Source organism: Ictalurus furcatus, chromosome 16 (genome assembly GCF_023375685.1).
Source record: "Ictalurus furcatus strain D&B chromosome 16, Billie_1.0, whole genome shotgun sequence".
In the NCBI taxonomy this organism is placed as follows: domain Eukaryota; kingdom Metazoa; phylum Chordata; class Actinopteri; order Siluriformes; family Ictaluridae; genus Ictalurus; species Ictalurus furcatus.
This window is the reverse complement of record NC_071270.1, coordinates 6,042,026-6,066,262: the sequence shown is the minus strand read 5'-3', so window position 1 is coordinate 6,066,262 and position 24,237 is coordinate 6,042,026. Positions and strand designations below refer to the sequence as shown.

The window sequence follows — 24,237 nt, the reverse complement described above, 5'->3', positions numbered from 1 at the left end:
AGAATACTGTGGAGGGGGAAAAAAAACCATTTTGTCCCCATTGGACACCAAAAACCAGTACAGTTTCGTCTAATTATACCCGTGAAGAATCACGTTCGAGAAATGCATGTGGGGTTTCGTTTTAAACATGACATCACAACACATTCAACGATTATGCAAATGAAGTACACTCATATTCATTTTCTCATCCAAATAAATCAGTAACTGCTTATTTTTGTGTGGTTTCTTTTAAGCTGTATTTTCATGGTTTTTGTTTATACTTATTATTTTGTTTGCTTTTTATTTTTATTCGATTTTTTTTGTCGTTTTTTTTTTATTTTAATTTTTCATTTTAATTATTTAGCTTTTTTTATTTTTATTTGTCTATTTTAACATTTAGTTTTATTCGTATTTTAAGAGACCCGCTGTACATGGTGACTTGTTTAAAAATAACCGGACGCTTGCTTCCTCCGAATGTTGTCTTTTTTTTATTCGGTGTCTTGCTCTTACTGAGATCCGTGTATGAAAGATCTGTTCTAGACTTGTACGGCCAGCGTGTGTAATTGAGCTCTTAAACAGGATCTATCGCAGCGCGTCAGGCCTCGGGACTCTTCAGAGGATCCGCAGAGGAGACGATTATGCCAGGGCTGCTAATGAGCGCGGCGCAGATTAGCATGTTTAGCAGAGGAGTGAAATGAGAGCGGTGAGCGGCTCGGGACGTTAGCTTTAGCATCGACGCTACGGCCTTCGTGGAGATGGTTAAAGGTAGCCTTCCTCGTTCCAGCAGTCAGGTGACCCAGTTCTGTGTCTGTGTAACAGTCCGATGGACTGACCTCAGATTTTCATCTGGACATGTAACGGGTATCCTAGAGTACTGAAGGGACATCGGCCGGTGTGTGTGTGTGTGTGTGTGTGTGTGTGTGTGTGTGTGTGTGTGTGTGTGTGTGTGTGTGTGTAAAACCCAGTTTTATTGTGCTAAAAGCAATAGTGGAGGACAGTGGACTTTTTCTGTAGGACCTGGCAACTCACCCTCATCTCTCCCTCTCTCCCTCTCTCTACCTTCCTGTCTCTGTCCTCGCTCCCTCTCTCTACCTTCCTGTCTCTACCTTCATGTCTGTCTGTTCTCTGTCTCTCCCCCATTTCCCATCTCTCCCTCCCTCCTTCCTCCTGCTTTCTCACTGTTCCTCTCTCATGCTTTGTCTCCCCTTTCCCTTGTTCTCGTTTTTGTCCCCTTTTACTTGTTCCTCTGTCATCCATCGCCTCCCTATCTCCGTCTCCCTGTTCTGTGTGCTAACCCTCTCTCATGTTCTCTCTCGTGTGTGTGTGTACTTATCTCTCTCTGTCTCTCTCTCTCTCTCTCCAGGTGCATTGTGGATGTGCATCGTGCTGAATCCTCACTGTAAGTCCGAGCAGAAGGCCTCGTGGCTCCGGCAGCTCAAGAAGTGGAACGGTGTGGACGTTTGCCCCTGGGAGGATGGTAACCATGGCAACGAGCTGCCCAATCTGACCAACGCTCTGCCTCAAGGTGCCCACGCCAACCAAGGTGTGTGTGAACATGTTCAGGGGTTTGTGCAGACCAAAATCAGTCTTTAATCAGCCCAGAAATCTGCCAGTGGTTCCATTTTTATTGGGCTTAGTGGGACTAATTGAACGGCATAACGACTCCTCCTCCTCCTCCTCCTCCTCCTCCTCTACACATTTCTGTCTTCACTTTGCAGTTCATAACCCACGGCAGAATTAAACGAAGCGCCTTTAATGAAACTTTGTGTGTTGTGCTTTTGTAAGGGCCAAAAATGTCTGTAAGGAGTCTTTTGTTATAAATATTCATTTCCGCTTTCTAATAATTGTGAGAAATGATATCTCCAAGGCAGTGCTTTGCATTGTTCGGAGTTTTCTCAGCTGTGCCAGGGGCATGAATACAGAGGAACGGTATTACAGGACTATAATTATTATTGTGTTTAAAGCTATTTTGTGCTTGCATCGATTTCCCCCCACCTTTATTTTCAATCCGCAGTCCGCTGTAGAGTAACGTTATGTGATCTCGCCTCAAACGTCTGCTGTAGATAACCTTTACAAACGGCAAAGTGAGCGCTAAAAAAAGATTCGCGGTCCGCCTTTTAAAGGGAAAAATGATAACCGGTGTTTATTGAGTGAAAACGTACACCAGTAACAGAGTATAATAAATGAGGAAACTCGCAGAATGCTAATGTTGTGTATTACGTTACATTACGTTAGTAGGTTTGCTAGTTAGCGGAGTGGTTTGTGTTGGTTTTGTTTTTCATCTCTGCATATAGTCTCACACACACACACACACACACACACACACACACACACACACAGTACAATGGTGGAATGGAATTTTATGAATGCGTGTCAGTTTGGGGTCGAGCTCTTGTTTGCTCCACCTGTGTTACAGTGTGTGGGATTGTTTTGTCTACACCTGCCATATAGGGAAATAAACCCCAACACGGTTTTTAAACTTCTCAGACGTTATGACTGCAGACCGCTGCTTGCTTGAGCACCGCGAGTAAAACGCTGCCATGACCTTTCCACTCAGCGCTCTCCCTTCTCCGCTCTTCCTCAGATTCGAGCGCTCGGCCTCACCGGACAGTGTTCACGAGGGCCATCGAGGCCTGCGACCTCCACTGGCAGGACAGCCACCTGCAGCACATCATCAGCGATGACCTCTACACCAACTACTGCTACCACGACAGCACTGAGAACTCCCTGTTCGACTCGCGCGGCTGGCCTCTGTGGCACGGTAAGCGGCTCGAGCCGGGGATAAAAGACATCCGGGCTGACTCGCTAATTTTGTTTTGTGTGACATCAACGGGGGGGGAAATGTGAGCAAGTTACGCCTGGAAACTTCATGCTTTTTCAGAAATTCTTAACTACTTGCAGGCTGACCGCAATCTCTGCGAGTGATGACCACACCACCCTTTACCACCCTTCTGAAGAACTTAAACCAGGCTTTAGTCAGAGAGAGAAAGGGGAATGGTTCAGAACAGGAAGGAGTTGTTTTATCAGAAAAACTAACTAAAGAGGCTTTCACCCTGGCAGTTTAGTCGGAAACAGAGCACTGTATGGCGTACGTGGAAAAACCGGGAGCAGGAAGCGCACCGCAGTACCGCACCTGAGACTACTTGTAGTTGGGTTGCAGTGGAACTGTGGCGCGATTCCCGTGAATGTGAACACACCTCGTTCTCGGTACCCGATGACGGCGACGTTCGTTGCGTGTACAATGCGTGGCAGGGGAACGCTGTGGGACGCACAAAAATACGTTTTTGTCCTTTTGTGTCCTTCTCCTGGACATCTGATGAATGAGAAGAAGGAGAAAAAAAAAAGAAATATGGTGACTCATGTCAATCACGCACACATTCACGCAATTCGGAAATAGCGATCAGCCATCGAGATTTTGTATTTATTTATTTTATTATTTTTTTAGAGATGCACCGATGTAGTAACGTCAGCCGGTAATCGGTATCGGCCGATAAAGGCAATTTTTCATGCTATCGGCCTATAGTTTAAAAACATCCGCTAATCAGAATTAAATGAAGATGAGCTGACAAAAACGTGTATATATATTTTGCACAGAAAAATGTATTTGTAGAGTAGTATATTTCATATCCAGTTAATGTTAATATATAAAAGTTGATATTATGTATGACCAGTTTGATGATGATGATGGAGTAGAAATGCTTGTGTTAGTGGAGAGTGAGTGTGAGACTAACAGGCGGTTTTTTACAATTCAGTCAATATTAATATGAATTAATAACATTCAATAAGTTAATAATCTTACCTTAATCTTCAGAATGTAGTTCATGTGTTCATGTTAATTAGAGTAAAGTGTTTTCAGTTTATGAGACCAGTTACTGTCAAACAACTTGCTGAAATGGAGAGAATAAAGTTTTTATTTGTGTTTCCTTCAGAATTGTGGAATTAATTATTATTCATTTAAAAGAAGGTATAAAAGGCAGAACACGGTATCGATCGGTATCGGCTGATATCACTCTGAATAATCGGTTATCGGTAACGGCTGAGAAATTTAGTATCGGTGAATCTCTTGTTTGTTTGTTTGGACTGGGGGAGGAAACGTGCTAACCATAAATAATTTTTATAGTCGCTGAACATCCTCCGAAGACGTTGGTTCCTGTTACGCCTGCTGTTTTTGGAAAGGAACCAGATTATACACGACGTTGGTTGTTTTTCCCCTAATAGTCTGTAACATTTTGTTTGTCTCCATGTCCCGCAGAACACGTGCCTACGGCCTGCGCCCGGGTAGACGCCCTGAGGTCACACGGTTATCCGCGAGAGGCCCTGCGGCTGGCCATCGCCATCGTCAACACCCTGCGCAGACAGCAACAGAAGCAGCTGGAGTTTTTTAGGAAGCACAAAAACGGTGAGCCGCTTCACATCCTGCTCTTCCTCAACCGGCACTGACCACGGGTCCTGAGAAAACACAACACGCAGGAAAGCTTTTCCCCAAACAAACGAAGGAATCAAGATGAACGAATGAATGGTGGTGATGGCGACGTTGCCGGGTAGCGTGATGCAAATGAAGTCATGCGTCGTTAGCCGAATTTGCATTTTGAGCGTACTGTTCTCTTAATGCCGGTTTTTGTAGTTGGATATACGGATCATGTAAGCTCTGTGCTAAGACGCAGCATCCATCAAGCAAGCAACCGTCCTGCATCACATTCTGACACTGGGGACAGATTGAAACCAGCGTTGTGGGCACATGTGCTGAAAAATGTCTCTCGATCTTAGTGTAATCAATCATTCCTTTTGATGTCGAGGGTGTTGTTTTTTTTGTTTTTTTTTAAACAATAATAATTTTTAGTGCAGTTTCTCTTTAAGCTGCAACGTCCACTTATGCCCACTGTTGCTGGGGTCAATTGCATTTAAATGCAAATGACTACCTGTTGTGGGACTAGCGCACGAGCACTATTCACATTCAAATGAGGAGGCTCGGTGGCCAGAATGTAAAGTGCCATTGCAGTGATTTGCACAGGAGCTGCAGGAACGGAGGCGTCCGCAGCTCTCAGGTGTCCGCCATTGTCCTTTCGCAACAAAGGAGATGTCACGCTGAAAAAGTCTTGAGTTTTGTCTGGGTGAAGGCCACGCATGCCAGACATGCGGAAATCCTTCTCTCATTTTCCGTAGCGACGAGCCGAGGTTACGACAAGCTTATGAAACGTGATCGGAAAGTATTTGAACTATGTAAGCCTGCAAAAAAAAAAAAAAAAAAAAAAAGAGACTGCTTTTGATGTAGGCTTCACGGGTGTGTGGGTCCATGCAGACTCAACAGGGCGTGCTGTTCTAGGAAAATAACCAACGACCAGACGGTGAGACGTTCCCACCCTGAAGTTTTCCATACCTGGGTACAGAATGGAGCTGCATACTTTTTATATCCATTTGTAGTTACATACCCGTACAATTTCCTGTGAATGAGCTGTTACTCTACGACACCGGCTTAACGTGCGAGTCTTAATTTATATATTCTATATAAAAAAAAAAAAAACGGGTTCCGTAAAGCGCAGTACAGTAACGCTTCTCAATCCCTCCGTCTCTAGAAACGCTCTATAAAGGGATGACGTCCATCACGAATCTGGAGGGCTGGGTGGGCCACCCGTTGGACCCCATCGGCACGCTGTTCAGCACGTTGATGGAGTCGGCCCGCGGCGTCGAGGAGAGCTCGGCGGACTTCTCGGGTACACACACACACACACACACACACACACGTGCACGCAAACAGCTGATGCAGCACCTCACCACAGCACCTGAAGTTCCACACACTGTTGCCAGGCCATGTGGAGGGAACTTTTTTCCAGCAGAACGTATTCAACCATTCAGGCTAATGTAGTCGCAGAGCTATGAATAGCAGTAATAAGCACACCAAAAAGATCTAATGATGGTTTCATGTATGATCTAAGCTGAGCTGATGAGTCAATGGAGTCTCAGTGTAGGGTATTTATTTTATTGTTATTATTATTATTATTATTATTATTCTCTCATGTTTGATTAACTTCCCTGCTTTTTAAAAAAAGTATTATTGCTTACTTTTACTGGATTCCTAGTTCGAGTATTGCACCTCTACAGTGACACACACTCCTCCAATGAACCCTGATGTGTTGTGGTTCGGTGCACAATCGCACGCCGCTGTGTGTAACCGAGCCAAACCGAGAAGAGGCTTTTTTTTTTAATCCAGGCACACAAGAGTCAGTGACTGCATTCTTTCCCCCTGCATTTTTAATGCGTTTTAATTTTAATGTTTTTTTGTTCCCCATCTCTTATTCATGAGCTTTGATTGGCGAGATGGCTGTATCACGATCACCGGCACCGTAATTACGCCTTATTGTCGCCTTCGGGGCCCTCCAAGTTCTAGGTTGGCACCGTCCGATGGGTACAAATGTTCCCTTCATCTCCTCGCTAGGCGCACGCTCTCAAGCAGCCGCCATGTTTTACTGGCACGAGCCTCTGAAGGACCCGTAAATCATGGTTTTAGTGGGAAACTCGTCTACTAACGCTGTCTTTTCACTCGCTCTTGGGCTAGAACAAGACAGGTTCTAGTACTGAACTCCAGTATCACCTCCACACACTCGCTGGCTAGCAGTCCTGACCAAGGCATTAGCAGCGTAATGTTCTGTCCTCTGCGCGTTGCTTTGAAGTTGAGTCTCGGTTTATTAGCCGTATGGGGAAAGGGGAGTGAGGAGGAGGGAGGTAAGCGGAGGTGTGTGTGCGCGCGTGCGTGCGGGATGCCTTGGTGCCTGGTTGTGCCCCCTCCTCTTCGTGATTAGCACGTTAAACCCTCCTGGGATCAGGCACCCCGAATCCAAAGAGGCATCATTAAAACATTACGATCCTGCTCACAATTATCCTCAAATGAGCTAGCATCAGTGGGAATGAATAATCTCGAGTCTGAGAGCACTTCTTATAATAAATATAATGGTTAGATGAAGCTGATGGCGGTGGGGGGAGACATTGTTCTGGGACTCAGGTTCGATATTTTGGTGAATTTCTGGGTGTTTAAGTAGGATTTGCTCACTTATGCCGCGAAGCCTATCACAGCAGAGGACTCTCGGGTGATCCAGGCCTAATTTCAGTGCCAGCCTGAAGCTCTCTTCTCATTCGCCAGAGTCTCTACGGAGCCCAGCCCTTTCACAGCCAATTAAAAGGGTGGATTTAAATCTGCCGAGGCGTTCCGAGAGAACGTACTGGAGTTGGCAGCCGTGTAGCCAGAGAGCAGTGGAGGATGAAGGCTTTAGCATCTTCCCCGAAATCTAAATCTAGTTCTGGTCCTCCGCGTTTTCTCCCACAAGCCCGGTTTAAAACACCCTCCCTGCATTTAGTTTTTTTTTTTGTTTTTTTTTGTCTGGCTCTGTTTGGTATTTCATAATCTGCACAATAACAGTCTGCCCTGTGCTGTTTTTTGTTTTTGCAAGTCCAGCAAAACTCTTTCCTTCGCTCTGAGGGGTAATTGAGCGTGGCTCGCCCAGTGTCCTGGCAAAGACAGCTGCTTCATTAGAGAAAGCTCGGTCCTCTCCGGTGCCTCATTATAATGCACCAAGGCCAGGCACAGGCTCCTGCGAGGCAGCTCTCAATGCGGAGGTGAACTGGTGTCAAAATACCCGGCCGCTTTAAAGAATGCCCGGCGAAGGACCGTTTTAATTGCTGAAGTTTACACTAAGAGAGTAGGCTTTAAACAATAGAATTCTTAAAGTCTAGCAAAAATGAAACATTCAGTGGACTCAAAATGCATAGAAATGTCTAGAAATGTCGTCTTTATGTACGTTTAACCCTGAAACGTCACTTATGAATAACGTCATACTGTATTCACGCGATTCAGTTTCCTGCTCAACTGCTGTGTTTTTTGTTTTGTTTTGTTTTGAAACCAGACATTAAAAGCTCCCTAAATTTCATCTTGAACCCACCTGTAAATGTAGGTTCGCCATAAAAAGCCCGTCAGCAGACGTTACACGGTACAGTCAGTATGGAAAGCATACACTATATGTAGCGCCATTATTTATTTATCCCCCCCCCCCAACCTTACTTTCAAGGAATCTCCAAATTATAGCATTGCTAAAAGCCCTGTCGTCTCCACCAGCAGGCACGACGAGCTCCAGCAAGCACGGCGATGTGCATATGTTCCCCACAACACGCCGTTTCCTGGAGGAGGGCGAGTCCTACCTGGCGCTGGCTGTGGAGACCGCTCTCATGGGCCTCGGGCAGCAAAGGATCATGCCCGAAGGTCTGTACGCCCAGGAGAAAGTGTGCCGCAACGAGGAGCACCTCATCGCCAAGCTGCAGGAGGTGGAGCTGGACGACATGCTGGTCAAGATCTTCCGCAAGCAAGCCGTCCTCCTGCTAGAGAGTGAGTGCTGAGTTTTACTGGGCAGAGGTGTTTTTGTTGTTGTTGTTTTGTTTTATTTATTGACCCATCAAGTATGTGCCACCCGAAAGAGAAGGATACTGATGTGGCTGTGGAAGCTGGAGGGGAGGAATGAACATGATCTAATTTAGTCAATTTAGTTTTATTAGCATAGCGAGCATTTTTGGCTGCATTCTGATATCAAGGCATGATTTGCAAAGCGCTTTGTTTTGCAAAAACAAAATGGAATCCTGCAGGGCCTCGGGGGCCTTTTCAGCAAAAGCTCCCCAGCCTCCTACATCATGCAAATACCTTTCGAGTTTCCGGGCAAGGTTAAACCATATCGCCAATTAATTCCAGGAACGTGGCACGAACACACTGGCAGTTTTTAGTGTTCTTTTTATATATATATATATATATATATATATATATATATAAACACACACACACACAGTTTTCTGTTCATCTGGAAGCCGGTGAATTTGAAATGGTGCACTCGTGTCAGGGCCGTTTCCTGCACAGTGGCGAGTGTGGAAAGAATGCAAAATGGCCACTGCAGGCAGCCTTGCTCCGAGCGCCACTGCCTCCTCATGAAAGAGGGAAGGAAGCTGGCCACGCTGCGTCCCTTTCTCCTTCCTCTCCTCCCTCTTTCTCTCCCTCCCTCCTACCGGCCCATGCCAGCAGCCGTCACATGGGCAGTGCAAACAGGAAAAGCATGCATGAATGGCAAGACCCTATTACCAGAGTCTCGCTCTAATACACTCAGCATTCTCAGCTGTGTCCGTGTGTCTCTGGTCTCTCTCACACTGTTTTTGTGTTTGTATTTTTACTTGACTGTTTGTGTGTGTGTGTGTGTGTGTGTCTGCCTCAGCTTGGATATGTGATTGCTATTGTGTTTGTAGATCAGTTACCATGGCCCGTTGTGCATGAACGTATGCGTGCGTGTGTGTGATGTGGTCGAGGGCCTCTCGGTTGGAAAAAAAAATCTAAATAATCTAATGATAGGGGGGAAGCAAAGCCCTCGCATATGGCTTCTGGCATGGCAGTTTATCTTGTAGGCCAGTGTGAAAAAAGAAAGAAAGGGGGAAAAAAAAAGACCTTCACCTACTTGAAAGTGGGCTCACACTTTCATCTGGTTTGGCGATGAGAAGAGAAGAGAGGCCCTCAACAAATGAGCGCTAAGCAGATTAGCACTGAAGCTGTGTTAACTCCAGAAATGGTACGCACTTAGGCCCAAGATTTCGCTCCGACTGGAACACATTTGCTGCAGGAGGAAAAAATTTATTTTTTTTTTTTCCTGCTTGTCTGTCTGAATATGATGAGAGTAAAGCTGTGACACTGGTGTGTACTTTTGGTTAAGGGGTTGGAGGTTACGAGGTAGCTTGACCCATTCCCGTCCACTCTCAAAGGAATTCTGACCAATCCTGCGCATTCTCTTGACCAGTCCTGCTTGTTCCTGCAGTTATTGTTGTTTGCAGTCCTACTCATTTCTGCCGGTCAAAATAAGAACGAAGCTGTAATGTAAATCGCAGTGACCTTGAACCGGTTACTGAAGATTAACGAATGAAAGCAGTAAATACACCGCATACGCTCTTACGTGCACGAACGTGCCATTTCATTGTCCTTTTGAGATTCATATCTGACCTCCCACAAGCATGAGAGGAAGGACTCTGAGTAAGAAGGTTCGATGGAGGTACACCTCTGTTTATAGAAGAGTCTGTCCTCAAATCAGTGTAATATTTTGTCAAGCCTAAATTTGTACCTATATTCATAATGTGGGAAGTGTGAGGACCGGATGTAGGAAAAACTGGGAAAATGTGGCAACGTACCATGCCAGAATCAGCAAATCCGAACAATGTAAAAGTGCTGTTTATAAAAACAAAAAAACCTGTGTTCTGCTTTTCCAAAAGTGAACGGGATAAATAATTTTCTTTGGTTACTAAGGTTAAGACTGTGGAAAAAAATGTCTTTATTGTTTAACCTTTTGATCTTTTGTTTGGAAAATTCACAAATACTTTTCTCTCATGGATATCAAACAATTGCAAACACAACACAGGCACTCTGAGTCTTCCCCTATAATGCCTGATGAGGTTGGAGAATACATGGCAAGGCATCTGAGACCGTTCCTCTATACAGAATCTCTCCAGATCCTTCACATTTCAAGGTCCACGCTGGTGGACTCTCTTCAGTTCACCCCACAGGTTTTCTACAGGTTGATTTTGTGGTCAGTAAACCATTTCTGTGTTGATTTTGATGTGTGTTTTGGATCATTGTCCTGCTGGAAGATCCAACCACGGCCCATTTAAAGCTTTCTGTCAGAGGCAGTCAGGTTTTCATTTAATATCTGTTGATATTTGATAGATCCATGATGCCATGAATCCTAATAAAATGTCCAGGTCCTCTGGCAGAAAAAAACAGCCCCAAAACATTAAAGAGCCACCACCATATTTATCCGTGGGCATGAGGTACTTTTCCATAAGGCTACCTCTCTGTGTGTGTCAAAACCACCTCTGGTGTTTGTCAAAAAGCTCTATTTTGGTTTCATCTGACCATAGAACCTGATCCCATTTGAAGTTCCAGTAGTGTCTGGAAAACTGAAGACACTTGAGTTTGTTTTTGGATGAGAGAGTTTTTTTTTTTGTTTTTTTCTTGAAACCCTTCTAAACAGCTTGTGGTGATGGAGGTGACTTCAGATTATAGTTTTGGAGACTTTCTGACCCCAAGACACAACTAACTTCTGCAGTTCTCCAGCTGTGATCCTTGGAGATTTTTTGGCCACTCGAACCGTCCTCTTCACAGTGCGTTCAGACAATATAGACACACGTCCAAGTCCAGATTGATTCATAACATTTCCAGATTTTGGAAATGGGCATTTTTCAATGCTTGTGCTATTTTATTATTGCCATGTCCCATTTTGTGAAGCTCAACAATCTTTTGCTGCACATCAGAGCTCTATTCCTTGGTCTTATCCTATTGTTGTGAATGATTAAGGAATTTGGCCTGTGTGTTGGTTCATATTTCCCTATGAAACAGGAAGTCATGGTTGAACAATTTCCTAGTCTTCTACAATACGGCATCTGTTCTGTTCTGTTTTATATTCCTTCGTGCTGCTATGTTGACCTAAATTTCCCCTACGGGGGATTAATAAAGTTATATTTTATCTTATCTTAGTCACCCAGGTGTACTAAAAAAAAAAATTTTAAATATAAATTGTAATATATTTCAAATATGAATTCATAGGGGTGCCAATAATTGTTGCACACCAATATTTAACACATTTGTTTAAATTCATTATTTAATTATTTCACAAACCTGTGTTGCGTTTGCAATTGTTTGATATCCGTGAGAGCAGAGTATCTTTAACAAAAGATCAAAATGTTCAAAAAACAATAAAGACAATTTTTCACAGCCGCCTTTGCTCATTTACCAAGGGTGCCAATATTAGTGGAGGGGGGGGTGTAAACTTTTGAACAGGATGATGTTATTTTGTTTCTGGGAAACCTGTAGCTTCTGAAGGGCGGTACTAAATGAAACAAAAAAAAAGATCTTTAAACAAAATAATAACAATTTGCACCAATTACATTCCGTGTGTCCTGAAAAGTCTCAAAAAGAAACTGTGTATGCACATGCAGTGAAGCTGTTCAGATGACAGCTGCTACACTAAAGTACTCATACAAATTAGACATTGTATGTTTGGATACGAGTGTGTGTGTGAGTGTGTATATATCCTCAAGTGTGTGTGTGTGTGTGTGTGTGTGTGTGTGTGAATTTCTCCCTACAGGTGGGCCCTACAGTGGTTTGGGGGAAATCATCTGCAGAGAGAGTGTTCCAATGCACACATTTGCCAAGTATCTGTTCACCTCCCTCCTACCTCACGATGCCGAACTGGCATACAAAATTGCACTGAGAGCAATGCGGTAAGTGTACACACACACACACACACACACGCCACCAACCTTCCTTCCTCTGAAACATGTTACGTCTGCAGCACCTAGAGAAAACAGCATGGCTTCCCATCCCAACCCCCTCTCTCTGTCTGTCACAGAAAGGGGGGGGTGTTAAGATTATCTGGCACACTGTTTAATCAGAATGGCGCCACTTGCTTGAAGACGTGCTAAATAATTCACTGCTGCTGAAAATGAGTTTCAGAAAAAAAGCAGGAACAATAAGAAGTACAATCTAATTTGGGACAGGAAAGTGGTCTTCTCATTTCCCCTCCTGTGGAAAAATGTGTGTGTAATACATGCGTGTGTGTATGAGGGTAAAACGTGTGTGTAGTGTGTGTGTATGAGCACTGGATTTGAGGGGTATTTTTATTTTTCTAATGAGGCATACACAAAGGTGTACATTAAATACTAAACATAAGCGGCGCGCTTTAAAGAACGCACCTGATTTCAGACAGGTCTCCAAGCAAAAGTGCAGCCTGGTGATAATTAAGCAAAACATGAAATGCCCTATTAATTGGCTAAATATTTCAAGTTGTCTGTATTACTAAAGCATTAGAGCATACCTCATGACTGAATCACGAGCAAGTTTCTTATTGTTTTGGACCTCATAAACAAACTATAAAATACATTTCATAGACCACCTCGAGTCCAGATTTATTTGATAAACTATTCAAATATTAGACTTTTGTACAGTAATTTTCTGGCTATTCTTTAAAAAAATCTCCAAAATATATTAGGTCCAAATTGATATTATTTTTAGGCTACTTGCTTTGAGTTACTGGGGTTTTGGATTAAACCCATTCACTTAATAACTATAATATGTCAATCATGGATATAAAACATTTCACAGTGGTGGATTATATTTCCACCACTGTAACTTTTTTTTCTTTTTAATCACAGACCCCCTGGCCACGGCTCCAGAGCACATGCGTTCAAATGCTAGAACATTTCAAAGGCCAGAACAGCATGAGTAGCTTAGTGCATGGTTTTTAATGAAATGGCTCCCTATAATGATTGATTTTCTGTACGTGGAAGCCAAAATGATCTACAAAAGTTATTTCACTCTAATTTCACTTCACTTCACTCATCTATCTTGTGTTTAGACTCATCTGGAGTCTAGATGTTCGCAATTATGTTCGAATCCTTTTTTTTTTTTTTTTTTAAACATTACAGTTCTGTCCAAAGATTAAAAGCCTATTACTTTTGTTAATATAAAGCCAGTCTGTAACGACGCCCTCATACGTAACCACTCCGTACCCACCCTCAAATGATGGGTCAAACGATCCACCAGGATCAGATGATCCAATACGAGTGCCTTCGGAAACGAGACGCTCCGAGTCACCTCGGCCTGCTGTGGTGGCCTATATTAAGCATCACTGGTTTGTGGTGCAGGGGGTCTAAACGCCTAGAAATAAAGGTAACCAAAACCAGGACAGTGTTTTTATAAGCCAAACCTTCAGTTTTAGTCTTTTTTTTTTTTCTTTTCTTTTTAAAAAAAATATAATTGTGGATTCTACGCGTTCGATCGGTCGATTTCTGTTCAAAACTTACAACCAGAGCAACATTTGTACTGAGATTAGATTATATTTACTGCGGCTTCGCAGCTGAATTGAATCAAAGTGAGATCCACCTAAATTTAGGTGCAGCAGCAGCCCGAGGCTCAGTATTGACTCGCGCTATAAAAAGAACTTGCCGTCCAAATAACAGCTTTCTTGATCTCCGTATCCCATGTTTCCCTTTGCAAAAAGGGGTATGAAATCAGCGCCATACATTTTAATCTATGGTTTTACATGTATGTGCCTCTCCAGGTGCCGTGCAGTTCATCTTGCTCTGATACTACATCATTATTTATAGCGCAGTACATGGACTACATTATATTTCCATACAGTAACCTATCAGGCTGTTGTGCCAGTGTATTTAAAGCTTCACCCTTCTGAGATTCAGAAGTAGGTTCTGTATATGGAGCGGTCCAGCATGCCTGAACGCTTGCAACGGCCAATGTACCGACAGGATCTGGGGCCACACCAGCACAATGTAAACATTTAGGTTTTGTTTCTGTCAAGTCATCTGAAAAAACATACTCATTTAGAACTTGAAAGTGAGCCACGTAGCCTCTTAAGCCATATCCGTAAAGCAGGGGAGCATATCCAATTGGCTGTGGATCAAGAGCAAATTACTGTTGCCCTCATAGCGATGTTTGATAAAGGATTGAGCATCCGAATGAACGGCCTCCCTGCAGTGGTTAAAGAGCCTGGACCTTTGTGCGGGGGGCTGTGCCCTAGGCCGTCTCCAGGCTAAGGGCTTCTTTTTTTTCTTTCTCTCTTTTTTCTTTTCTCAGAGCTTTAACTCTGCAGTAATAACTGTGGAAAAGGACAGCGTGGTCTTTTAGAGCTGAGGGGCCTGCACTGCTCTTGTGGAGCAGGTGAAAAGTTCAGCATTTTCCTTGAGACGGTGACCAGAGCCAAGTGTTGAGCCATGACCATGAGAAGCATTTTCTCTTGCAAGCTTGCTTACAGGAATTCTTTTTTTTTTAGGGATACATAAAAAGACAATGTTTTTGAATACGATACAAACGAGATGCTATAATTTACTGCGTTTATTTATTTTTTTTTTTTAAATACAATTTAGTATGAGAGATGCACAAAAACAGAAGAAATCAGGATGGGGCACATACTTTTTCACAGCACTATATCATACTAGTTTCATAAATTAAAACAAAGGCAACCCAAGTAAACACAAAATACAGTTTTTCAATGATGTTATTTATTTAAGCAAAAAAGTTATCTAATACCAACTGGGCCTGTGTGAAAATGTTTATGCCCCCCTAATTAATAATTCCCCAAATCTATGAAACTACATTCATAACAGGGTTCAGCTGGACTAGACACAACCAGGCCTGATTACTGCAAACCCTGTTCAATCAAATTAACACATAAGTACAACTTTTTCAGCAGCATGAAGTTGGTTAAACGGTCTTACCCAGTAACACACTGTGACAAAGTTGTTAGGTGATTGAAATACATCAGTGTGGGAAGGGTTACAAAGCTATTTCAAAGGTTCTGGGACTCCAAAGAACCACAGTGAGAGCCGTTATCTCCAAACGGAAAAACTCGGCACAGTAGTGATCCTTCCCAGAAGTAGCCGACCTTCCAAAATTCCTCCAAGAGCACAGCAACTACTCATCCAGGAAGTCACAAAAGAGCCAAGGACAACATCAAAGGACCTACACGCCTCTCTTGCATCAATAAAGGTCACTGTTCATGACGCCACTATCAGAAAGACACTGGGCAAAAATGGCATCCATGGAAGAGTGGTTGCAGTTATTGCTGCTAAATTTGCCAGAACCAGATTTTAAGTATAAGGGGGCAATTAGTTTTTCACATTAGTGATAGGTGTTGAATAACTTTTTTTTGCTTCAATAAAATAAATAAATAAAGACTGTATTAGGTGTTTACTCATGTTTCCATTGTTTTTGTTATTTTGTTTGAAGATCTTAAACTATTTATTATGACATGTACACACATTGAAGTACCTTGAAACGCGCAGCATTACTCAGCATGTTGACGTAATATCCACGGAAACAGGAAGTCAGGGCTGGACATATTTTGTGGCCCCTCCCCCTTTTCAAACAGCCAAAAGCTTTTAGTTTACCTCACAGCCTAGGCTAAGCCTTACATGACATTATAGTACCATGGAAAACCGCCGGTCATTACGCCGTGAGCTGGCACAAGTACCTCCTTCTTCAAAGGGAATGAATTTGAGCCATTTCCTTCTTAACCAACTTACAATTTGGAAACTGAATCAAACGCTTGCTGATACGATTTCTCTCGTTCAACAACGGCAACTTCGGCAGGGTGACTTTTATAATGTTGGGGGCGGGACACTTCAGATTCTTGAGAGCATTTGATTGGACAGTAATTCTGGTGAGAAGCTGAAGTGCAGAATGATGTCATCAAAATTATTGATCCGTTAGTGGTGGTAGAGAGAGAGAGAGAGAGTAAATTTTGAATGCATAGATCTTCTAAATGTGAATGTTGTCGTTTTGGAGCACACTAGCTTAAAGATGATTGCTAACATTCACACTAAAAGTTACAAACGTCCATTTTGATTCCATGGGGACTTTAATATAACCATGTTCTTATTGTAGGCGAACACAAACACGTATACCTGCTTATTCAGGTTACATTAATACGTTCATGTGGGTTTGGCTGTATTTCACTTGAATATTTATCAGGAGTGATGCCAAGTTCTCCACTGCTCTCTGTAGCAAATACAACCCCGATTCCAAAAAAGTTGGGACATTGTGTAAAATGTCAATAAAACCAGAATGCAAAGATCCTAAACCCATATGTTATTCACAATAGAACGTAGAGAACATATCAAATGTTTAAACTGAGGAAATGTACCATTTTAAGGGGAAAAAAATCGTCATTTGGTATTTGAAAGAAATTTGAATTTTCTTTTTAGTAACACTTACTGTTCCAGACTTTTGTTGCCTCATCCCAACTTTTTCGAGTTGAGTTGCCATCAAATTCAAAATTACCTTATTTTTTCGTTGAAATGGAACATTTCCTCAGTTTAAAGATTTGATATGTTGTCTATGTTCTATTGTGAATAACATATTGGATTGAGATTTGCAAATCATTGCATTCTGTTTTTTTTTAAATTCATTTACATTTTACACAGTGCCCCAAACCCATGAAGCCATTCAGCAGAGCCAAGTATGAGACTAAAGGAATTTGGTGTGTGCATTCATGGATTTTTATCCATGGTCTGAACTGTTCACTTGGCAAAATATTTAAATGATATTTAAAACACTTGACGCTGATGAATGAAAACCTTCACACTTCCCATAGAGTTCAGTCTAGTGCTATGAACCTGTTGCCCTTGTTCACTCGGATACCGTTATTGTTTTCGGTGCCTCGTGTGAGGAGCTAACTTACTATATGCTTATAAAATAAGGACCATCTTCATTGCTGACCTTTTTTTTCTTCTTTTCTCCTTCAGGTTACCAGTGATGGAAGCCGTTGCTCCTTCCGGAGACATGTCCCGGCCTCACAACATAGTGTCCGTCGTGCCCAACCGCTACGCACGATGGTTCACCATCAGCCACATCGAGTCCCAACAGTGTGAACTGGCCTCTACCATGCTCACTGCAGCCAAAGGTTAGACTCCGCCCATCCTGCATTAACACTGACTAGTACAGCCGCCAATCAAAAATCCAGGTTGACCATATTCTTGCTTTAAATAGAATTCCAGAAATTGTGCTGCATGGTTCACATTTTCAAGTAAACTCTCAAAGCCATAAACCGGAAAGCAGGGGACTCTCCATTTGTATCAGGTCAACAGACCTCCATGCCCGCATACATGAACCGTGACGCTAGTGCTGACTCACTGTGATTATGCAGAAATATGTGTGTGTGTGTGTGTGTGTGTGTGCTGAAGTGTCTGAGTGACAGGAGGTGGCTTTGTAGGCAAAGGACAGGAAAGAAAAGGGGCTTTCCATAGTCACCAGTCACTGCTTACATTCAGGCTAAAACGACAAGTCATTTGAAATTTAAATCGTAGAGTGGAATTCAAATTTGTTTCAGCCAGAGCTGCCTCATCTTTTTTTTTTTTTTTTCTTTCTTTTTCCTTCTTCATTGTGTCCTTTTACCCCTTGCCTTATCGTCTTCGCAGTAACCGATACTGTTTTGGAAAGCGTTATCTTTAGTCCTGCTGTTGCTTTCGAACCGTTTCACTCTTTATTAGTGTCCCTGGGAAGTAAATGCTTTCTTTATGTCCAATTTGCTTTTAGGTGACGCTCGAAGGTTGGAAACAGTATTAGAATCCATCCAGAAGAACATCCACTCATCCTCGCACATCTTTAAACTGGCACAGGATGCCTTTAAAATCGCCACGCTCATGGACAGCCTCCCTGACATCACTCTGCTGAAAGTGTCCCTGGAGCTGGGCCTTCAGGTACATGCCCACTCACCCTCTCATGCCTCATGGGCTTTCACTTCTGCTTCTTTTTACCCACCCCCGAGATGTCAGTCATCACTCTCTTTCTCTCTCCAAAGGTCATGCGAATGACTCTTTCAACTTTGAACTGGCGAAGGCGAGAGATGGTACGATGGTTAGTCACTTGTGCCACAGAAGTTGGTAAGTTCTTGGTTATTTGAGGTTTTCATGCCCTTGTTTTTAAATACGAGTTTATGCAGAGTAGGAAATTTGAGAACACGCCTACAATGTCACAAAACTACAATGTTTCAGTGCTTGGCTGGTGGAAAGGGGATTTCACAAACAAACAATCGCGGTCTTTCTGTGACTGTTCTGTTTGGGCTGAACTATTTAGGTTACTTCATCTTGTTCCGTTTGTAGGATCTTCAACACCGTAGTTAAAGGAAACGCGTGATAACTCGGGGCTACGTCCACGTGAATCCGGATAGATCTGAAAACGCCACTTCCAAAAATTACGCGTGTGTAAAAAAAACATAAGAATAATAAAAATACGATCTGAAGGTTGTACAAAGCGACTTTAATCTTCAACAAAGCTAGCAAACTGGATATCAAGCACCACAACTGCAGTACCAACCTCATACCTCATCCACCATGTTGTTTGTTTCGAGTTGAATGGGTCACACGACTGAAAATGCACCATCATTTTCGAAAAAGCTCCGATCCAGGCCAAAACGTAGAGGAAAAAGATGCGTTTTTAAATTTATCCGGATTAACGTGGACATTTTATCTTGAGATGTTTTCAGAAATATATCTTTTGTTTTTTCTTAATTAGCAACCATGTGTTCAGCTTTGTGCATTAGCGAAATCTTTTTTTTTTTTTTTTTTTTTTTTAGGCGTGTACGCACTGGACAGTATCATGCAGAGCTGGTTTGCGTTGTTTACGCCGACGGAGGCAACCAGCATCGTGGCGACGGCGGTGCTGTCGAGCAGCACGGCAGCACGTCTACGCCTGGACGCCCGGCAGCAGGAGAAACTGGCGAGCAGTGCGCGGACATTGGCGCTACAGTGCGCGGTCAAGGACCCGGCGAGCTGTGCGTTGTCTGCACTGACTCTGTGCGAGAAGGAGCCGGCGGCGTTCGAGACGGCCTACCAGATCGCCCTGGATGCCGCTCCGGCGGCCATGACGCACGCACAGCTCTTCACCATCGCACGCTACATGGAGCACCGGGGATATCCAGCACGTGCATACAAGCTGGCAACACTGGCCATGACTCATCTGAGCCTGGCCTATAACCAGGACACGCATCCGGCCATTAACGACGTGCTGTGGGCGTGCGCCTTGAGCCACTCTCTGGGTAAAAGCGAACTGGCCGCCATCATCCCGCTAGTTGTGAAGAGCGTCAAGTGCGCTACAGTGCTTTCAGACATTTTGCGGCGCTGCACGCTAGCCACGGTGCCAACTCCGCCTCTGCACGGGCGCCGAAATACCACGCCCAAGTTGATGTCGTTGGACAAGGCGCCTTTGCGCCAGTTACTGGACGCCACGATCGGAGCCTACATCAACACAACGCACTCACGACTCACGCACATCAGCCCACGGCACTACGGCGAGTTTATCGAGTTCCTGGGGAAAGCGCGTGACACTTTCCTCATGGCGCACGACGGCCACGTGCAGTTTGCACAGTTCATCGACAACCTGAAACAGATCTACAAGGGCAAGAAGAAACTCATGATGCTTGTGCGCGAGAGATTCGGTTGATAACCGGAAGGTCTCCCTTTCCTTTTACTTTCTTGTTTTGTTTTGTTTTGGACTCAAGTCTCCCTCTTTCTAAACGAAAGCAACAAGAAGGAAAAAGCGGAACACAAACGAATAGAAAGAACATTAAAAGCCACACCGGTATTATATGTACAGACTTTCTTTAGTTTGCGAGAGAAAAAAAGAAAAAAAAAGGAATAATCGTCACATTTGTGAAAGTTTTGTGTGTTTCCCTTTATTTGTATGGAAGTACGTGAGAGCGAACGGTAGCGAGAGAGAGAGCGAGAGAGGAAAGAAAAGAAACGTTTTGGTTTACACTGAGTATATGTTGTTCAGTGGCGAAAGCCCACATAGCACTCCAGATATGTCAACATTCACAGCCTCAAAGAGAAAGAAATATGGCTTTAAACCAAACAAAGCACCTCCATCCTAAGTGAAAAGTACCTCGTATGGCTCCAGCTTTACCCCCTTTCCCTTCCTAATCCATTTAAACGTTATCAGTCTACTAAAGTGTTCAATACGAAGAAAAACAACGTTTAAAAAAAACAAAAAAAAAACACAGTTTGGGACATTTACTTTTTCATTTCCTTCTCTTTGGGTTTTTTTTGTTTTGTTTTGTTTAGTTTTTTTGTACCAGGCTCATTGTGTGGCTTTGCAGTGCTGTTCCTCCATACGCATGTCACATATACACAGATGCTCACAGAACCTCCTGAAAACCCTGCTGTGCTTGCGCTTGTGGAAACTTAGCGACTGTCGACATACATTCTCAGGGATTTCTCAAGAAAAAGAAAAGAAAAAAAAAAGAGAAAAATGAACATGGGGAGGGGGGGAGAAAGAAAGAAAGAATGAGAGCATTTTATTGTACTGTATATATGATAGTATATGTCTGAATATTGAAAAAAAAATGTATACATTAACTAATTTATAAAAGAATATTCTATGTAATGCAAAATACTTGAAGCTGCAGTACCTTGGTTTTTAAAAACGAAACATATCAGAGGGACTAAAAAAAGAAAAAAGCGCGCCTTTGCTTCAGGGGCTGGAATTGGGCAGTGAGCTTGGATGCTGGTACCTATGCAGAGCCACTTATCCAACTGCATGATCCACCTGGTATGTCGAAAACCGTGAACGGATTCGGTTTTGTATGTATATACAAACGTTTGTGTATCCAGAGAACAGCAGAACTGTACACGGCACCAGTGTTTATAGAGCGGCGAAGCCAGAGCAACAAGCCTTAGCATTAATAAAGAATAGAGAGAATGCAAGAATCACAGGCCCACGTGCCTCAAAAAAATCGCCTAGAAACGTAGATCCAGCAGAAACGGACTTTTAGTCATTTAACGTTGCGAGCAACCACACACACACACACACACACACACACACACAGTGAAATTGGCTTGACCACATTCGTAATTTCTTTCCACTATCAGCTCACAAAGAAGCTCCATGTTTATGCACAATAACATGTACACGCCTGTTCTGCTGACATCTTGACTTTGTGCAGGACAGAAAGTTGCTGTGTAGGTCTGACTGTTCTGACATTTGTAATGCTTTTTTTATTTATTCTTTTTTTTTTTTTGGTAAACTTCTTGTGTTCCTCTAGAATTCCTCCAACAAGAACAGCCTTCTTTCTTGCCTTGTCTTAACGCTTTAAAATAACCAAACTGGAGTTCTAACTACCAAACCTGTTTCATTAAAATGAAAGCCAACCGACTTCGGTTCCAATTTTTAGTGTCTTTAATTTTAGCTTGAATGGTTCTGTACCTTGTGCTTTAAAAAGCCGTTTTCCTGTTTTATTTGGTGCAAAACATTGTCAAGTGTCTCTTGTTCCCTTTCCTTAAAGGTATGTCTGTAGCTCTTTTTTTTTTTTTTTTTTTTTGTTTGATTGTTTAGAAACAGAAATATGTTCATTTTATTTATTATAAAAGGTAAACGATTGTACTTCATCACCCGTGTCAACATGCTCATGAAGTTGAATTTAAGATTTGATACACCGATATCGATTTATTTATGTAACTAAATCACTGTTTTATAAACTTGTTAATGATTCAACTTTTTTGTTTTTGTTTTTGTTTTAATTAAAATTAGTTTTTTGAGAGGAACAAATGGTCTGATGTCATCTGTTTCTCCCCCGACATCAGCCAAAGGATGTGTTTGTATTGTTATTATAATCGTGCCCATAAGGATAGACAACCTATTCTGAGGAACATACCCACATAAAACTTCTTTAAAAGTGATGTATCGGAACGGTAATCTGTCGCTGTCTGTGATCCTGTAACAAATACTCAGTATTTCCAAATTAGCACACTGTTGAATTCTCAATTCTGATTTGTCAGAAAGTATTAAATAATTTCCTAGAGCTAATCTTTACAGGTTTACACTTGGGTCCATAAGTATTTGGACAGTGACGGTTTGGCCTCTGTAGAGCACCACAATGGGTTTGAAATGAAGCAGATTGTGACTGAAGTGTAGACTTTCACTTTTAATTCAAGGGGGTTTAACTAAAATAGTGCATTTAACCGTTTAGGAATTACGGCCATTTATACAGATTCCAGTAATTGGACAATTGACTTCTAAGCAGTGTGGCCTGTTTCCTCATTATTTCATGACACATTAAGGAGACCACACATTAAGGTCTGGAGTTGATTCCAAGTGTTGAATTCGGTAGCTGTTCATGGGAACTCTCAATATGCATTACGTAAATTTAGCAGACGCTCTTAGCCAGAGCGACTTACATTTATTTTGTTTATACATCTGAGCAGTTGAGGGTTAAGAGCCCAACAGTGGCAGTTTGGCGGTGATGAGGTTTGAACTCATGAGGTTCTGACTAGTAGACCAACACCTTAACCACGGAGCTACCACTGCCCACTACATGCGGTCCAAAGAGGTGTCGATGCAAGTGAAGCTGGCCATCATTACGCTGAAAAAACAAAACAGACCTATCAGAGAGATAGCTTCAACTTTTTAGGAGTGGCCAAATCAACAATTTGGTACATTCTTAAAAAGAAGGAATGCACTGGTGAGCTCAGTAACACCAAGAGGCCTGGATGAATGCATAATTCTTTCCTTGGTGAAGGAAAAACCCCTTTACAACATCTGGCCAAGCCAAGAACACTTTGGAGGAAGTAGGTGTGTCTTTGTCAAAGTCTACAATCAAGTGACCCCTTCATGAATGTGAATACAGATACCTCAAGATAAAACCCACTGGTCGCACTCAAGAACAGAAAGGCTAGATTAGACTAGAAAACATATGAAGAAGAGCCTGCCCAGTTCTGGAACAAGATTCTTTGGCCAGATGAAACCAAGATTAACTTGTACCAGAATGATGGGAAGAGTAGGGTGTGGAGAAGGAAAGGAAGGGATCATGAGCCAAAGGAAGTGTTATGGCATGGGCATGTATGGCTGCCAATGGAACTGGGTCACTGGTGTTTATTGATGATGTGACTGCTGATAGAAGTAGCAGGATGATTTCTGAAGTGTATAGAGCTATACCTATACGGACAGCGCTTCATAGACGGACAATGTCTCAAAAAATACCACGAAAGCAACCCAAGAGCTTCTTAAGGAAAAGAAACTAAATGTTTTTAAATGGCCAAGTCGGTCACCTTTCACTTACTGTAGGCAGAAAGACCCACAAACAAGGAGCAAATGAAGCTGGCTGCAGTAAAGACCTGACCAATCATCTCAAGGGAGAAAAACTCAGCATTTGGTGATGTCTGTGGGTTCCAGACTTCAGGCAGTCATTGACTGCAAAGGATTGGCATCCAAGTATTAAAAATAATCCTTATAGTTATAATTGTTCCAATTGGTCCAATTACTTTTGAGCCTGTGTAAAAAAAAAAAAATTTTTTTTTAAAATGGCTGCAATTCCTAAAGGTTTAATGCAATATTGTTGTTAAACCTCTTGAATTAAACCTGAAAGTCTACACTTCAATCCCATCTAGATAGCTTCATTCCAGATCCATTGTGGTGGTGACGACAATTGCGTTGCTGTCCAAATACTTATGGACCCGAACGTATATCAGCGCGCTCATTCCGATAGGTTACAACTCATTCACAAGGGCTTGTACACTTGTATGTATAACAGTAAGTGGATTTTTTTTTTAAACGTATAGCTGTAGGAATGAAGACTTCAGTCAGTCTTAGCACTTTTAGGTAAAGCTGGAAAAAGGAAAATGTCGTCTCTACTGAAGGCTAAGAGCAATCCCCAGCAGTAAGCCCATGATTATAAATCCATAAATCAA

The 24,237-nt window shown here is 42.6% G+C and overlaps 1 protein-coding gene across 2 annotated transcripts in view; it reads left to right on the top strand.

Annotated features, from left to right (window-relative positions):
* zswim6 (zinc finger, SWIM-type containing 6) overlaps nt 1-20,804 on the top strand; it is a 67,165-nt gene extending 46,361 nt beyond the window's left edge. Inside the window, exons 5-14 of one of the 2 annotated variants that reach the window (XM_053644679.1) lie at nt 1,343-1,522; nt 2,564-2,740; nt 4,232-4,378; nt 5,553-5,690; nt 8,087-8,350; nt 12,129-12,264; nt 17,302-17,459; nt 18,092-18,255; nt 18,357-18,438; nt 19,131-20,804. In XM_053644679.1, the coding sequence (XP_053500654.1) occupies nt 1,343-1,522; nt 2,564-2,740; nt 4,232-4,378; nt 5,553-5,690; nt 8,087-8,350; nt 12,129-12,264; nt 17,302-17,459; nt 18,092-18,255; nt 18,357-18,438; nt 19,131-19,996 (2,312 nt within the window). In that variant the 3' untranslated portion in view covers nt 19,997-20,804. Of the gene's footprint in view, nt 1-1,342; nt 1,523-2,563; nt 2,741-4,231; nt 4,379-5,552; nt 5,691-8,083; nt 8,351-12,128; nt 12,265-17,301; nt 17,460-18,091; nt 18,256-18,356; nt 18,439-19,130 lie in introns of both variants that reach the window. The other variant, XM_053644678.1, reaches the window with a different exon arrangement.
* The last annotated feature ends 3,433 nt before the right edge of the window (nt 20,805-24,237 follow it).